The sequence below is a fragment of the Sceloporus undulatus genome, chromosome 5 (assembly GCF_019175285.1).
Source record: "Sceloporus undulatus isolate JIND9_A2432 ecotype Alabama chromosome 5, SceUnd_v1.1, whole genome shotgun sequence".
NCBI classification, from domain to species: domain Eukaryota; kingdom Metazoa; phylum Chordata; class Lepidosauria; order Squamata; family Phrynosomatidae; genus Sceloporus; species Sceloporus undulatus.
Window position 1 is genome coordinate 123,499,970 of NC_056526.1, and position 17,663 is coordinate 123,517,632.

Consider the following 17,663-nt stretch of genomic DNA (forward strand, 5'->3'; position numbering starts at 1 on the left):
ACCTGGTACTCCTTACCTTCTTCTGGGTCTGAAAAAGGCTTTTGTCCTGCCTTCCCTTTTAACAGGAAATTTTATTCAGAGGAAAAGCTGACAATAATAGCAACAAAACAATAACAAGCAATAGCAAGATCATCATGTCCTTGATATGGGTGGGATTGTGGGACAGCTTGAGTAAAGCAGCTTAAGGAAAAGCTCAGTAACTGTTGAGACCATGGCCTGTTACAGACTGCCAAAATAAAGCTGCTTCGGGTCTCGTTGGAGGTATGCTATTTAAATGATGCATGGATCCTAAGAGTTTGGAGGTCGCGCCAAAGCCACACTCCATTCCTAAGCACTGGAATGCAGCTTTGGTGCAGCTTCCGGATTCTTCGGATGCATGCATCATTTAAATAGCATACCTCCAAAGAGAGCCGAAGCAGCTTTATTTTGGCAGTCTGTAACAGGCCCATGTGAGTGATTAGGTTTCTTTCTCTGGAAATGTTTCTGCCCTTTCCCCTTGGAGTGAAATGTTTTGCAGCTTAGTAATAGCAGTATAGGGCTGCTTGAGCTGGGATGGGAAACCCTCCAGATGTTTCTGGGGATGATGGACTTCTGGTCCATCTAGCACAGCCAATGGTGAAGGATGCTGTTTCTGCATTGCTGAAAACCATGGTGGCACTCTAAATCCTCCCTATCTACTCTGTGTAAACATGTCCTGACTTACATCTTATTATAAATCTCTGAGTGTACCCTTTGAATCAATGGGATTTACTTTTGTGTTGACTCACCATTCAACAACTGATTCAATTGGTCTATTCTAGTTGGAACTAACTAACTGGAGTTGAGCCCCCATATGACTGGCATTGAGTATTGCCACATTGAAAATCATAATTATTAACTCCATGAAAACAAATCTTCTGTAGGGATGAACTAATCAAAATATACCAAGGCTATGAAATATTTTAAGGCTATTGAGCCATGAAACTTAACAAGCAGATGCTGAGAGAATGGGCAATACGTCATAGCACTGAATCCTATACAGAATGCTTCTTTTTGTCTTTAAATGAATACAAAAGATGGGCCACATTTGCCAGCACTGTCTTGGCTTGTTTTCTTCCCAGCTGTATAAAAATTCCAGCCAATTTCCATTGCAAAAGTCAAAGGCAAGGAAATTCAAAAGCAATCATGGCTTTGAACTACTGCTTGTTCCTACCTCCTATATATACTAAGTTACAAGATACTGGTTTTACTGTCACTTAGACTATTTACATTTTGTAGAATGCATTCAACACAGCCATGTTAGTTAAACATGATGTGTATGACATCAGTTTCTCCACCAGACAGTGACATCTGGCATGCTTAACTCCTTCCCCCTTCTTCTTGTAAGTTTAGCTTTCTTAATGTTTCTCATGCTTACTAGGGCAAAAGACTGCTGACTGTTGTGTTTTCAGACTGATTTACATTCCTTTGTGGTTTACAATTGCCAAATACATAGTTAAAAGTTTAGAAATCAGTGTCTGTGTCAGAGAATGGCAAATAAAAAAACTGAACTGATGAAATCAATAACATACGGATGACCTCAAAGCACATTCCAAACTAAACATACATGTTCTAGTGAGCCATTTTTCACAACTATAGTAAAATAAGGCCTCTTGATGTAAGCAAAATGGAACAAATCAATATGAAATTCATTTCTGAAGGAGTCATCAGAGACCAAGAACTATATATATAGGCCAAGGATCAGAATCATGAGGCCCTCCACATGTTACTAAGCTTCAAGTCCTATCAGACCTAGTGAATATAGGCAATGGTGAGAAATATGAGGAGTTGCTGTCCAACATCTGGAGGCCTTGTGATTCCCATGTCTGATACACACATTTCATTTTTTCATGTCAGATACAAAAATAGCAATTCACCCTGGGAAAGGAAATAATATTTTTTTAAAATGGAAAAATGGTTAAAAAAACAGGATGAGGAGAATTCTAGATGGTAGAGAATCTTTACAGTTGAGAGCTGATTCTGCAAATATATACATATGGGTTTTCATGCAAAATCCAGCATTTCTGCACAAGATACTTGTTTCTGCACAAAATGTAGCATTTTCAGTGCAGAAAATAACATTTTGTACAGAAAATAAGTTGTAGAAATGTTAATTTCTGCAAAGAAAATGCTGGGTTTTGTGCAGAAATGCTTGGGGGTTCTCTGAACAAAACCCCATGCATTTTTGCTAGAGTAAGGGGCAAAACATACTGGCAAAAAATGCTGGCTTCAGGGTGGTGTGGGGGCATGGTGTACTCTGAATGCCCCAATGCCACCCTCAAACCAATGTCATGCTGCTCCGCTGCCCACACAGTGGGTGGTGTCATGGCATTTCTGCAGCATGGTGTTTACATGTACTGCACTGCAGAAACAGGGAAAAGCTGCCGCCTCAGTAGAAAGAGTGTTTTTTTTCTAGCCCAAAAAGGCGTGGCATTTTGCCACTTCTTTTTGGGCTGGAAAAATGCTAGATCGGGGCCATGCCATGTGGTTGCTACAGCCCCGACCCAGCGATCAAAGCAGCGGAACTAAGCCACTGCTTCTGGGCTGTCTGTTTTGCCCCCAGGTCTCTTTTCAAAACCTGTATAAGGAGAAATAAGGTGAAAAACAGTAACCTTATTTGTTCTTGTCTGTCAGAAAGAAATGTAAGAATTTTTTCACCCCTAATTCAGATATAATCTATAGTAATCAAGTGATGCAACACAACCTACATGTGTGAATGACTCTTGTGTCAAGAAGAAGAACGATGGACAATTCATTGAGCAAAAAATAAATCTTAGACCAACCTTAAATATACATGTGTGGTATTGGTGGGGCATCATATATCAGGTTATTATTTATTCAGTCACTCATTACATGCCTATTCCATCTTTCCTCATATGAGCTTAAACATTAGACAGTGTATAAAGCTTTCCATCCTCATTGCACTTTATCCCACAAAAGCCCAGTGAGCTAGATAGAGATGAGGGAGAGGATGTGATGTTTGAATTCACCCAATCAGTTTCATGGCTCAATGTGGACTTGAACTTAAATCTGCCATTTGCCTATACACTCTTAACTGCAATAGGATATTTTGATACACAGAACACTGTTTCTGTAAGGAATAATAATAGCCCTATGAGCAAGACAAGCTATAAAGTAGTCTTGTGTTGAATAAGCCATTTGTACCACATGCTGTAGGCTGTATTTTAGAGGAAGAAATTTGCAAAACGCTTTCTGAGTATTCCTGGCTTAAGCTGAAAGGTGACTTGAAGGCAAATACACACATTTGTATTCACTACTTGCTATCATAATAAGATTAACCACTTTGGGTATTTCTCTTGTTAAAAGTCATTGTGAGTGATAGCATGATGTTTTAATCCAGTCAGTCTCACAACTCAGATAGTTTTCCACTTTAAAAAATTGTATTAATAAATGAATCCATTCCCCAAGCAAACCCTTCTAAGAATATTGACTGGCCTCCAAAATATTACAATAGCAGCTCACAAGAAGGAAATAAAATATCTTAAGTGTGGACTTATTCAAAATAGTTCAGCTTTCCAGAGTGGAAAATATAATCTAAAATAAATCTGTCTGAAGCAAGCTGCTTTTATTTTATTGTTGTAATGTTTTTTAAGGCAGTGGGAAAGTTTAACTCCAATAAATAAAAGACAGTACTAAGGTAAATTTCTCTATTGACAGTTTCCTGACTTGAACAGCAAGTGATCTCTGAATGATTGATTTGCATGATTTTAGGCATCCATTGATGGATAAACAAACTGTATTGGTCCCTATTTTCTCCTATTGTTCTTTTTCATAATTTGAATTAGTCTGAAATTATTTTTGCATGATATTGAATACGGCATGCCAACTAGTGGTTTCAATAATTCTGGAAAAGGCTTCCAACTGACTTAAGCAAAAACCAGATCATTTGGAACCAATATTCTTTGGCTGGGGGAAGAAAGATTCTAATGCTGGAAGCCCATACTAATTTACCTATAAGCAAGCCTTAGTCAACTTAATGGGGTTTACATTTGAGTCCACATGTATAGGATTGCATGATTAGATGCAGACATATTGTAGAACTGGCCAAGTCACATGGTTCCATTTTAAATAAAAATAACAAAAAGCTTGAGCAGAGAACTTTCTATACTTTAATCTCCTGAAATTTTTTATTTCCATACTTGCTTCTGCCAGCAAACAACATTCTAGGACATTATCTGAATTTACTTGATGCAACAACATTGCTGAAACATTGCAGCTAAGACTGGGAGATCGTGTAGGAATCATATCAGAACATTTAAATTCAGACTGAACATCCATCAGAAAGAAGTCCTAATAAACAGATATATAAATAAATAAAACACAAACACAGCCATGCATCATATGAATCTTCTATAATGTCATGAAAATATTATTATGTCTTATTATTATAATAAAAGTATGTATATTTATCTTTGCCATACTTTAATTGGGATGGAAGCGAAAACTAGGTATTCCAATGATATGGAAGCCAAACCTTGGCATTTATACTAAAAAAGACCAGGTTGAGTTATTTTTTTTAATGGATTAATTTTTTTAACTAATTAAAATTTTCTATAGCCTGCAGCATGATACAGTTATATCTCTTAGAGAACAAGAAGCTTTCTTAAAGAAGAAGATGCTTGCATCTCATTTCACAAGGAGTTTGAACCATGCTACCTAAATCTGTTCTTTGTAGTCCTTTTCACTTCATTTCTGGCCATTGTTGGAAAAGCATAGGTCTTACTGCTATGTAACCTATCTGTCTGGATTTTGAGAACTAGAAGATGACAATCCAGAAAGAGAGACTGATACTGAATGAATGATCTCTCCTGCCTTGTAGAGTAGAAATGATAGCTGTCAGTTAGGAGATAGAGAGATACATGAGCAATTGGGATGGAGGGGAATAAAGACAAGCAAGAGAGAGAGAAAGAATGGAAGAGGAGAAAAGAGAAATAGCACTTAATGATGCTGGCACAGGAGAGAAAAGGAAAGTCTGGCATGAAAAGGTTAAAGGTGGGAAGGTGGGATTACTGATTTTTTAAATGCAAGACAAAAGCATTTCAGCTAATAATACACAAAATTGCATTTCAAAACTGAAAATTCAAGAAATAATCACATAAAACATCATTTAGCATTTCATTTTCCAGTCAGAATGAGAATCTCTATGCACATGTATTACACATGCTGGTGTTTATTCATGCATGCAAACATGAAAAGCATAAACATCTTTGTTTTGCTTATACTCCATTCAGAGCATTATCATATCAACCCACAAGTCATATTCCAGGGACAGCTGACTGAAGACAATGGAAGCATGCAGTTTCAATAATGCCTGGCAATGTTCTAACAGATTTAAACAGAAGCCAGATCATTTGGAAGGAATAATTTTAGCCCCAAAAAAGAGAATACTGGAAATCTTTGGTCACGCCAAACCGTATTCTGTAACTCTGGGTTCTTGCCACTGTTCCATACAGACAAAATACAGATGTCCCACATTACATATAGTTTGGATCTGAGTCTGCCATGTAAAATAGCTAGATTTCGTCTTATGAGCATTTCATCTTATGAGCATTTTTAATCCTTAGTCAATATGTAGAAAATTTTCTCCTGAAAAACTCAGCAATAAGTTCTCATGATTGGATGTACCCTATTCAATTAGGATTACCAGAGGCATGGTACAGACCACCCAAAAAGAGTGGCCTGCTGGCACCTGTTTTTCCGCTGGAGGGAAGCCTCAGCCACCAAACCGTGAGGCTTCCTGCTGGCAGAAAAAGAACCCGCAAAGAGCGGGTTGTTTTGAAGCTGTGGCAGCAGTGTAACAAGTGCACCACTGGCGTGCTCGTTACGTAAGTGCCGCACAGTGCCGCGTGGATGCCGCATAGCACTTACATAACAATGGTGTCACCCATATATACAGGGCGCCACCATTGTTATGCCCTCCTCACCTGCAAGGGTTGCAGGGTGTGTGGGAGCTCCGCCCACAGCCAACCCCTGTCACGTGACGAGGGTGCCTAAAAGGCCCTTATGTACTGAGCCAGAGTGAACTATGGAGAGGGTTCCTGTACCTTTAATAATGGCAAGAAGAGGGAATTTCAGCAGCTGTTGCTAGTTACCTGGTTGTGTGGCAAGCAACACCTACTGAAATGCCCTCTTCTAGACAACCATTGAACAGCCAGCATGGAGTAGTGGATTGAATGTAGTGGTTTGACTACAACTCTGAAGATCAAGGTTCAAGTCCTGCTCAGTCATGGAGCCCACTGGGTGACCTTTGGCACACCCTCTCTATCTCAGAGGGAGGCAAAAAACAACCCCCTTTGAACAAATATTGCCAAGAACCCCCACTCCCAAACAAATCTTGCTAAGACAGGTTTGCTTTAGGGTCACCATAAGTCAGATATGCCTTAAGGCACACAATAAAACAACAACGTAAAAAGTAAGACTACATGAGGCCTCTCCAGTTTTCAGTTTGGCATTTCTCAGAGCAGCTCATGAAACAATTAAGCCTTACTTGAAATCAAAACTTACTTTCTCATAACTGTCTCCAAATGTGGAGAACTAAATTTGGTGCTAACAGCATCATCTTTCCCTGGGAACATTCCCAGCATGCATTCCTTGAAAGAAACAAATATAATGCATCTTGTCTCTGTGTATACTAGACCCCAGGACTGTCTTACACCTATTTTCTCAATATGAAACCATAGTTACATATAAGAACTATTTGTTAACTTACCCCAGCCTTTGGTTTAGCTCCAGATCCAGCCATTGGAATGGGAAATGTTTGATCAGCACCATAGGGAGGAGGAAGAGATGGTGGTATGTTTGTTTGCAGATGGCTCAGTGTAGCAACATCTACTCCACTTTCTGCATGTGATCCCAGGTCCTTTAAAAACAATTACAATTTTTTTTAGTGGATGCACATAACCTTCAAGAATCTATAATGGCATTAGCTATCAGACACACATCAAGGCATAGATCGCTTTTAATAAACCCTCCTTTCCTTTCTCTTATATGAAAGGTATCCAGTAGCTGCTCTTCTGACACTTCTGAGATACGTCAAAGATCAAGGTTTCATTGTCTTTAAATAAGAAAAAAAAAATTAGTTTTGTTTAGTAGTCAGCAGATTTAAATTTTGGTGTACTTTCTCTTGGCGTTTCCTATGCATCTTAGATTCTGTCCCCACATTTTTGTCTTTTGAAGTATTTGAAACCTGTGCTAACATGTGCAAATCATTATACAGCTGGAGTGACCTCATTATCTGGAACCTCATTCAGGCAAAACCTTTAAAAAAAAACCACCCAGAAAATATGAAAAGAACAATTTGGTAACATCCATGCCTCAAAGTATTTTGTTGTTCTTTACAAGGGAAGGCCAGGATTAGCACACAGTTGTTCATAATGAACTTATTCTTCCTGACAAGAACAAAGTGTAGGTACGCATAAATGTCTAAGTGGACTGAATCAGCCTTCTTCAACTTGGAGCTCCCTAACTGTGTGGGGTTACAGTTCTTACATTTCCCAGGACTACATTGTCTACATCTGGAAGGACCAGGTTGTAGAAGCCTGGTCCAAATGCAGAGATAAGAAAGTTTGTAGGAAAGGGTTAATGTGTTTAGTTAATTATTAATATTTATTAATGAAAATATTTATGCCTCACTATTCTGCAAGCACAACACTTCTGCAGAGAGAGAGGAGGACCATCTGACCAAAGGCCATCTGGGAATTAATAAGAGGGAGCTTGCTAGCTACTGCACCTACCATCTGCCACTTCTTCAGTTGCCTCTTTGAAGGAATGAACCCCAGCCAGCAATCTCCAACAGGTCTCCAGCTAGATTGGGTTAACTCCCTTGGCTGGGGAATATAAGTGGGACTATGGCAGGGCAATTGTAGGGGTTGCCAATGAAGGGGACAACACCAAAGAGGCAAACGGATGAGAGCCTCTCTTGCTGATGATTTGCAGGTAAAAAAAAAAAAGCTTGCCTGCTTGCAGATACTGTCCTGTCAGGATAAATAACTGGCTATTTTTGTGTTGCCAACAGAGAGAGGTAATGGTGCTTAGGAAGCAGTGGTTCAAGTTATACAGTGTAGGGGGAGATACAGAAATGGGAAATGATTGCACTATCTAGGGGGTAAAGTAAATAGGGTTCAAGTAACCCCCAAACTGTTTCCCATCTCAAACAATCTGAGATGCCTTTTTTAATTTAAAGTTTTAAAAAGTTACAGAAATTAGAAATAAACAGAAATAAGTAAATGAAAAAGAGAAAGAAAAAGAAGGTTTTTATACACACAAAGGTGGAAGAATTCAACATTACCTACTATGTAGGAATGGTTGGTGAAATTGGCAGCCTTATCAGAAATGGACAAATTGCCCTATTTGATTAGAGAATGGTCATGAGCGATATTTTTCAAAGATTGGAAATCCCTTGTAGATTTGTTGCAAAAAAATAAAAAAAAAATAAAAAAAAAAGGAAAAGAAAAGAAAAGAAAAGAAAAGAAAGGGGGGGAAGCAAAAGAAAGAAAATTGTTTGGCAACTTTTGTTTTTGATTATTAGAAAGAAAAAAAATTATTCAACAAAGGGAATTTGTTATTATGTTAGAGAGTGAGGCCAAATAACTATAATTTTTATATCATATAAATGGCTGAGACTACCAGAGAGAGAGAGAGCATTAACCAGGAATCCTACCATTGTTTGTGTATACAACTAATAATTCATAATTCAGCTACAGGATTTTCTCTCTGTAGCTGCTATCTAAGGAGAGGAAGCAGAGACATTCCCTTTTGCTTAGATCCAGCTCTAGAAACTGCTGAATTATGGTCTGTCAGATGTCAAGGTCTCTGGAGAACAGAAAGTCAAGATAGTTTGAGCCAGCAGTAGGAAACTTGACGCCTCCCAGAAGTTGTATTTCAACTCCAGTGTTGAGGGATCATGGGTGTTGCAATTCAAAAACATCTGGAGATACATGGTTCCCACCCTTGGTCTAAGCCTTATTTAAAAGGAGTGCTGTTGAAATTCCTTCTCAATTATTAGACAAAGTTGCAATACAGCTGTGTGTTCAGTTTGGATAAATACCATGAAATCAGGCTTCTTGGGGGGGATTTAGATCTTGTCTGAGGTGAAATGTGTCCCTCTGGAGAGACCCAAACCAAAATCAGACCCCCCCTGATACTGACTTAGATATCTGGAAAGACCCAGAGACACAAACAATGTGGTTGTGAAAAGCTGAGCCTCGGAACATTAATGATAATGGCTAGCACATTAGAGTTAACATTATGTTTGTAATGCATACAATATATGTTAGAACATTGTACTGTTCTTTTAAACTGTAAGCCACTCTGGGTCCCAGTTTTGAAAAAAGAGCAGGATACTACTACTACTACTACTACTACTACTACTACTACTACTGTTTTTGTTTATTGGTTTGAAGGCCAGCTGGTTTGCTTAAATAAGTGTTGAGTAATTTCAGCTGCCTACTGATTTTGGATTGCAGTGTCCAGTATCTGCACCCTTAGTCATGCTGGCCAGGACTTCTGGGAACTGCAGTCCAGCAAGATCTGGAAGGTCTGCATGATTCCTACCACTGATTTAGATCTTTAACATTAGTCACAATTTTACACCTGCTGTCATAGGTTATTACATTATTCTGAATAACTAATTATAACTAATACATTATTTTGAAATTGCTTTTTAACCAGCTAAAGAATAGACAATTGTCCAAAGCCTCTCCCCACCCCCAATGCTAAAAATAACATTTTTGAAATATTGAGGAAATAGGGTTGCCAAGTCAGGACTACCTGATTCCTGAGATTTCAGGGACCAAACTTGAGACCTAAGGATGAGCCTTTGCGATATCACAGGAGACAGCCTCTTCTGATGTTATGAGGGACGCCCCTGATGATGTCATTAAGCCTAAGACATTTTCATTAACCAAAGTTGCATAGAAGACACTACCCAACTAAAAACACCAAGCCTAACAAATGAGGAAAATATATAGTATATCTTTCAAGGCAGCACTCTTGCACTGAGATTTCTCCCTCTCCCACCATATAAGGACAAAACGAAAATAGAGTAGTTTGTGATCAACTCCTTTCACATCCTGCCAGGACTCTCCTTTTGGCCTCCAATCACAGGGCTGTTTCTGGATTTTAGCCTGCATTTTGTGATCCTGTGTCTGTGGCAACAAAAGTAGCAAATGTCTTGAAAGCCTTTAGGAATGTATTAAGAAACACCACTAACTGGGAGATACACATCAACCCTAAGGGGACACTGTCATTGGGTTTTCTTGGTAAGTTTAGTCAGAGCAGGTTTGCCATTGCCATCCTCTGAGGCTGAGAGTGTGAGTTTCCCAATGGCAGCTCCCATCAATTGCAGACAGTGGTGAGGAATACTATGAATTGTAGTCTAAGGTCATATCAAGGTCATGCTTCTCACCTCTGATGTATACAAAGCTAATGATCCTTGTAAGCTATCTTGGGAGAGCTTTGTCCTGTAAGGTGGCATATGAGTACTTTAAACCATCCATCCATCCGAGTTGTCAAGAGTTTCTACCCTGGCCTGGGCTTTCCACTCCACCAAATGCATCTGAGGAAGCAGACTTAAGTCTACAAAAGCTGGCAACTTCTTTCTTTCAGTTAGTCTCAATTATGCTACAAGATCTCTCTACATACTGATTCTACAGACTAACATGGCTATGGCCCTGTACAGACTAGCACTTTGGGCCTGCTGGGGGCGGGGGCGGAGTTGGGGCATACCATCTCCATGATGCATGCCCCAGCTCCAATGCCAGGGTGCCAGGACACCACACACTAGTATGTAGTATCATGGTGCTCCTCCAGCGCTGCCTCCATATGATGCATCTCCGAAGGTGTGCCATATAGCCACAGTGCCAAAGCTATTATGCCCTGGAAAGGGCAAATCGGGGTCGCAGTGTGCGGTTGCTGCGGCCCCGATCAAGCTGAAGAAGGGGCGGCTGGAGGCTGCTGTTTGTACAGCCCTCATATCTTTGAATTCTACCTTGAAAAGTGTCATATAGCTAATCTGCAGTAATTTAAAAAGAAGCTTTAAAAACATTCAGGTGTCACAGAAATAGTGATCTGCCTCATCCCATATCATAAAATATAGCCCCTACTGGATTACATTCTTATCTTAAATTACAAATAATTTGGTATAACATGAATATTATTTAAACAGAGACAGTCTTTGTAAACAGCCTATAAATGGCTCCATAAATGAGATGCTGGGTTTTCCTGAGAAGCAGAACAGAATCATGATAGAAACCATATTTGAGCAGCCTCTCTTTTAAATGCAGCAAGAAGTACATTCAGCCTTATCCATCTGCCTTTAAGAACAGAAAAGGTTTGGAAAGAGCCTGATATCTTCTGAATAATGTACCTTTCACATGTTTTAGTATAGCAGTTTCATAATTCTCCCAGTGAGGAGGGAGACCAAAAGGTTAAAAAAAAAAGAGTGGCTAGAAGCTAAGAAGCAGAATGAGAAATATGGTCCTTGAATTTTCAAGCATGACAATTAAGCACACTGAAATAGAAAGGCAAGGGCAGGCAAGGAGGAGACAGGTAAATATACAACTTAAATATACAACTATATAAAAGATGAATAAAGAAATATGCTCACAGGTACGGGCCTCCGTGTTTGTGTCAGCATGCTGGATGGTAAGGACCCTACAGTGAGGGCATTCTCAATGTCCTGATCCAGCTGGTCCAGTTTCAAAATGAGCAGTACCATGGAGTCCAGTCGTGACTGATCTCGATCTTCTCTGGCATCCTGGGGATTAGAACATGCAATTACAGAAATCTGAAAGGGCACTTCTGGGAAAGAATAAAACACTCTCTGTTCCCTAATTTAACAAAACAGCATTGAATAATAGGCAGCAAACTCACATTTTAGGGCAAAAAGAAGGAGGGGGAGGGAAAGTACCACACTGTAGCCTCTCATCAATGGGTCGTTTACTGTGAAGGCTTGACTTGTTGACCGAGAAGCATTTTACACACAGCTTAAAAACACATCTCTCCACAAAAACGTGTTACACAAAAAAGGACTATTTGATAGAAATAAATAAGAGTGAGCCTCCCCATCCATGCTGTTTTGCCTTGTGAGCTGTACACTGACTAAAGTTTGTTGCATCTTTAGCTGGAATCGAATAAGAACAGAGTTGGCACCAAGGACTGGCATCATGGGACATCTATCAAGGTCCATGCTTAAGCTGGGGGTCCATTGTCATTGCCTGGATCTTCTGACTCTGCAGTTCCCTTTCCTTGCTGTTGTTGCCTGATTAGCTATTCTTTTTCACTAATGAGTAATGAGAGAAGCAAAGAGAAGGAGTGATAAACTTCATGTTTCAGGGAGGGGACAGTAATGAAATCAATTGCAGCATTACCTACAGCAATGAGGAGAAAGTGGGTCTTTCAGGAAAGGAGTTTGCTGAGACCATTTTGCACAAGAGTCTCCTGAAAGCTGCCTATAGAAAAGACCACTGCCCTTTTCACCTCAAGTGATTTACTATAAAGCACACCTCCTTTCCACCATTTTATATAGACATGCAGCCACCCTGGACTTAGGCAACATCTTTCCTCCTGGCTTTGTCCCTCAATGACCATTGTTGAAGCTGGAATTGTTACCTCATCACCATACCATACCACATGATTTACTTTTCCATTGGTACTCATACAGTCTAATTGTAAAAGTCCTACCTGAGGATCATTTCACTCCATGCATCTGAGGCAGTAGCCCAAGTCTACAAAAGCTTCTCTTATAACTTTTTTTTTACATAGTTAGTCTCAAATGTGCTACAAGATCCCTTTGCATACTGATATTCCAAACTAACACAACTATGTCTCTGAATTGTACTACAGTTCTGGACCCCCCTGGATAAGGGAAATACCGCGTATGGTGGAGACCCATTAAAAACAATGGGGCTTGTGCCTGCGGCATGGTGCGGTGCAGGCGCCAGAAGCGCATAAACCATTGCTTCTTCCGGTGCATACCATTGCTTTTTCTGGCATGGCTTTCAACATATGCCATGTAGGTGTGCCCGTATATGATGCGAGTGCACTGTATAAGGCACAGATAACAAAACAGCCCAGCTTGTTATAGAAAATGGTTGTGTTTGTGGAGGGTGTGTGGGCACAGCATAAACCAGCGGTAATAATAATAATAATAAATAATAATTTGTTTTATTTATATACCGCTATTCCAAAGATCATAGCGGTGAACAGCAAGTAAGCTAATTAGCAAGTAAGCTAATTTGCCCCCAACAGTCTGGGTACTCATTTTAGCGACCTCGGAAGGATGCAAGCCTGAGTTGAGCTTGGGCCCTTTTGCTGGTCTTGAACTCGCAACCTTGTGGTTTTGAGTGTAGTACAGGCATTTAACCACTGCGCCACCAGGGCTCCTGTGCCCTGTATAAGTTTTTAGATGTTAGCTTTCTAATCCCTTACCATTGGCTGTACTGCCAAAGGCTGATGGGAGTTGTAGAGCAAAAAATCACAATTGCTCTCCCTTTGTATAATGTGATTTGTGCATCAGACTAACCCAGATTGCTCACCAAAAGAGGAAAAAGGCAGTTAATCTAATAGTTTTAATTGATGCTTACCATAAAGGTCTCTTTTCTCCTTATTAATAGTATATATCAAGAACAACTTGCAATCTGCAAAATATGTCTAAGGAACAAATGACGTGTTACATCTGTTTTTCTCAAAATTAGACATTGGGTCCTATTCCAGACTGTGGCCTCAGCATTTGGGGATGGGAGATTTCATACCTCTCTCCTCAGCTGTGACCCTCCCTCTTCAGCTGTGACCCACCCCCAACATGGCAGTGAAGGACAGCAGGTTGAGGAGGATATTAAACCAGTGTGTCCAAAGTTGTCTGATGTGGGGGACTGGGAGCTTTCCTCTCTTAACGTGCCAGGGGCCAGCACCATATGTGTGCCCCTTGCCTACAACTGTTTTTTATTTTCTGGAAACTCACTAATGATCAGCAGCCAATAGCTTGGGGACCAGCACCAATCCACAGACCACTACTTTGAATCACACTTTTAAAAAATGTCTCTCCCTGTTGTGCGTGTGTGTGTGTGCCTTGAATTTGAATGCTCATATAATGGTGGGTGGGATTACCTTTTCTCCTCCATGTGCACTGCTATCTCAATGCACTTTTGAGAAAAACACTATGTAAAAATACATAGTGAACTGCACAACACCAAACTGACAATGCCTTCTTTCTCCTGCAAGCTCCTGTGCACTCCAAAACCCTGCTCCATAGGCAAGATTTTAGGGTATACTGAGGGATACAGGATGCTTATTAATTTCTTTTGCTGATTTTGGTGGAGGCAGTAGGATCCTATGCATTTAATCCTGAGCTAGGAAATTATGCTCCAGGCCATTCTCAATAGAGAATTCTGGGAATTGTAATCTGGAAAAAGTAAAATTTCCATGCTTGGGTTTCATTTGAAGGGATGTTTGACCTTATATATTATGCAGCCTATGAAACACTCAAGAGCCTGGAACAATTTTCTTTCAAAGCATTATGCCACATGACTGTAAAAAAATTACTGTGATACCAAGTTCTTTTTTCCCCCATCATAATAAATACAGACCATATTGTATATACATTCCTGCATATAGAACAGGAAACCCCACACGCTTTCCTCACATACTTTTCTATACATTCCATGTCTGGAGGAAAAAGGAAGTATACTCCCTTGGAAGAAGCAAAGCATTCTACTCAAAACATTTTGGCCTTATACCAAATACTCAGGAATTCCATATAGAAGCTGTGTGTTTCTCCATTTGCATCAAGTAGTCTGGTCAAAATGCTGCTGAGGTCTAGCCCTTCAAGGCAGTCACAGAAAGACTTGTCAGTCAATCTGCCAGAAGAGAAGGAAAGCCTTGTGACTTTCTCTCAGCACTGTAGTGCTGGATACAATCTTATCTTATGCATAGCCATTCCTAAGTAAATCCCAGTGTCTTGAATGAGAATTACTCCCATACATGGCATTATTACATTTATGGTCTAAAGTTCTCATCATCTCCCAGTCAACGTAGCCAGTGGTCATGGTGACTGGGAGGATGCTAGGATTTGTTGATGAATATAAACTTATTTCCACTCATTGAATATAAAGTAAAACATTTGTGATGGGCAAATAATTGTGAGAATAAAAGGATTTCTAAGGGGATGGTGGTCTTAATTATTGCATGTTCTTAACTGAGGGCTTCATTCTTCCACCATTATTTTTGCATCCCCTTCTGTGTATGCAAAACTGCTCCCTGTGGTCTTCCAAGCTTTCCTCCACCCCTGGGTGCACCATTACATACATACCCTCCAACTGTCCCAATGTGGCATGGACAGTCCTGATTATTGTCATCCTACTTTAACAATAGCTTCTAAAATGTCCCAGTTTTTCTCTCATTTCCCACACAACTCTTATATGGTGCCCAGCTAGGCCTCTTCTCAATTTTTGCTCCATTAGAACTTGTACAATCAAAATTCTTGAGATCAGTATTTCAAGTCCCCAAATGTGTTGCTAATGCCACTCTATGATTAGAGGCAGGCTTCATAAAGGTAGAGGCTAAAGTATTGGTGCCCATACTCAGTTACTAGTTCAAATTATCATTCTCACTCATTGGACTTGCCCTGCTAGTTTTGAAGGATGAAGTTCAATCTAAATGGAATCAAATAGTTATAAATAAAATTCTATCATTGGGCCTCTCTCCTAATTTTCTACTTAGTATAAGACATGACTGGGCTGAATTCCACTCAGACATGAAACCTACTGGTTGACCTTGGGCAAGTCACATGCTCTCAGCCTCAGGGAAAGGCAATGACAAACCTCCTCTGAGCAAATCTTGTCAAGAAAACTCCATAATAGGTTTGCCTTAGGATCACAAGTTGGAAACAACAGCAACAAATAGATGCACTCATACACTGCCAGCTCTACCACTTGCACATCTGTCAGCTCCATTCTCAGCCTTTTAGTGATCAACAATATCTGAAGGTGATTCTAAGAAGGTTCATATGGACATGTTGTGAAGCTTCTGTGCTATTCAGAATCCTAGGACAGTTTTTCATATTTGTGTCTGAATGTACTGTTTTATTTTTGCATCATGATGTCATCCACTTGGGCCTCCTTTTGAAAAGAAAATCAGGATAATGGCAGTGAAAAAAGATGAATGTGTTTGGAATTCCCCTTCTTTCAGACTTTTGCTTGCATTATTACCTTCTGTGTTGTTGCATCATCCTGGCTGTGGAATTCTTTCTCTGGGATGTTATGATGTCTGCTTTGTCATTTGACTTTGTCATTTGACTTTGAAATTGCTTTTGGTGATTAATGTCACTCTTCATGTTAGAGGATTCTTCAGTTTACTTGTATTGTCCATATTTTACCAAATGTTGTTTTTTCAATGTGGCTCTTTTGGAATTTATATTTTATTTGTTATAGTTTATTTTTAATGATGTTCAGTGCTCACTGAGCAGAAAGACAGTACATGAAGATTTTAAATAAATAAAAATATGATGGGAGTGGAGAGTGTAAGAGGATTTTAGGAGTGCAATGGGCCAGACATGTATGTTCCTCACATTTAAGGCCTTGTATCTTCAGCCAAACACATGAATAGGTGATATATACTTAGCAAAGGGCAAAGGGAAATGTGGAGTGAAAGTCTATGGGGAATCCCTCTATGTATATTGGAACTATATAAATGATAGGATCCCACACAGAGGTGTAGCTATGTGGAGTGGGGGATGAGGGCATTCTGCTTCCCAATGAAATTTCCTTAAGCCCCAAATTTCTATCATTTTAGAGAATGAGATTTTGAAAATCATTTGCTCCTAGAATGTTTACTTTTGCTGTGTTGGCATTCCCTTTAACTCTGCCTGCCTCTTTTATTTATGCTTAAATTGCATTTCTGAATGTGCAATGAAAGGTTTAATTTGCTACAATGCTAGAAAATTGGGGGCTAAAGGAAAAATTCTTCTTTTTGGGTGTGTGAGATGCCTAATTTTGCCCCATCTCCATAGCTACCTCTCTAGCCCTGCATATGTGGAAGGAGCAGAAAGATCTTGAGCATAATACTATTGATTTGCAAGGATTTGGCTTAAGATACTTTCAGCTGTTCAGATATTTAGGTCTGTGATCATCAAGTCAAGTATTTGGTTTTTATTTGAATACTATAGCACACATTAAAACAAATCTTTTGCATTTATTACTTTTCCACATGTTATATTTCATAGTTAAGCAGCTAGTAAATGCATTCATAAAAGTCTAAAACTTATACCCATAAAAACAAAAATATGCAAAAAATCTTGAGTGCAACATTGAAAAGGATAGCATTCATCTATGTTTAGATTTTGTTCCTAAGTTGCCATAACCAAGCAAAGGTATTTTGCCTCTTACAAATAAACCTCTATGTGTCTTTTTCCACTTTGTAACTGTAACATTTCCTTTTCCCTCCACTGAACATCTTATAAATGCATATTATTTACTGATTGTTTGAGGAAACTTTAAATGTCATATAAGACACGTGACAAATAGGGTATTTTGCCTTTCTGGGTCTGCAATGCATTTTTCCCTGAGGAAAATAAGAGTCAAATAGTGATACTATGAATGCCACTTCTGATTTCAGTAAATGGAGGAATA

The 17,663-nt window shown here is 39.4% G+C and overlaps 1 protein-coding gene across 2 annotated transcripts in view; it reads right to left on the reverse strand.

Moving 5' to 3' along the window:
* The window catches only part of DLC1 (DLC1 Rho GTPase activating protein), a 295,066-nt gene that overhangs the window by 213,582 nt on the left and 63,821 nt on the right, over nucleotides 1-17,663 (reverse strand). For both annotated transcript variants that reach the window (XM_042467912.1, XM_042467913.1), the window contains exons 3-4: nucleotides 11,645-11,794; nucleotides 6,749-6,898 (exon numbers count right to left, since the gene is read on the reverse strand). In XM_042467912.1, coding sequence (XP_042323846.1) covers nucleotides 6,749-6,898; nucleotides 11,645-11,794 — 300 coding nt within the window. The remainder of the gene's footprint in view (nucleotides 1-6,748; nucleotides 6,899-11,644; nucleotides 11,795-17,663) is intronic.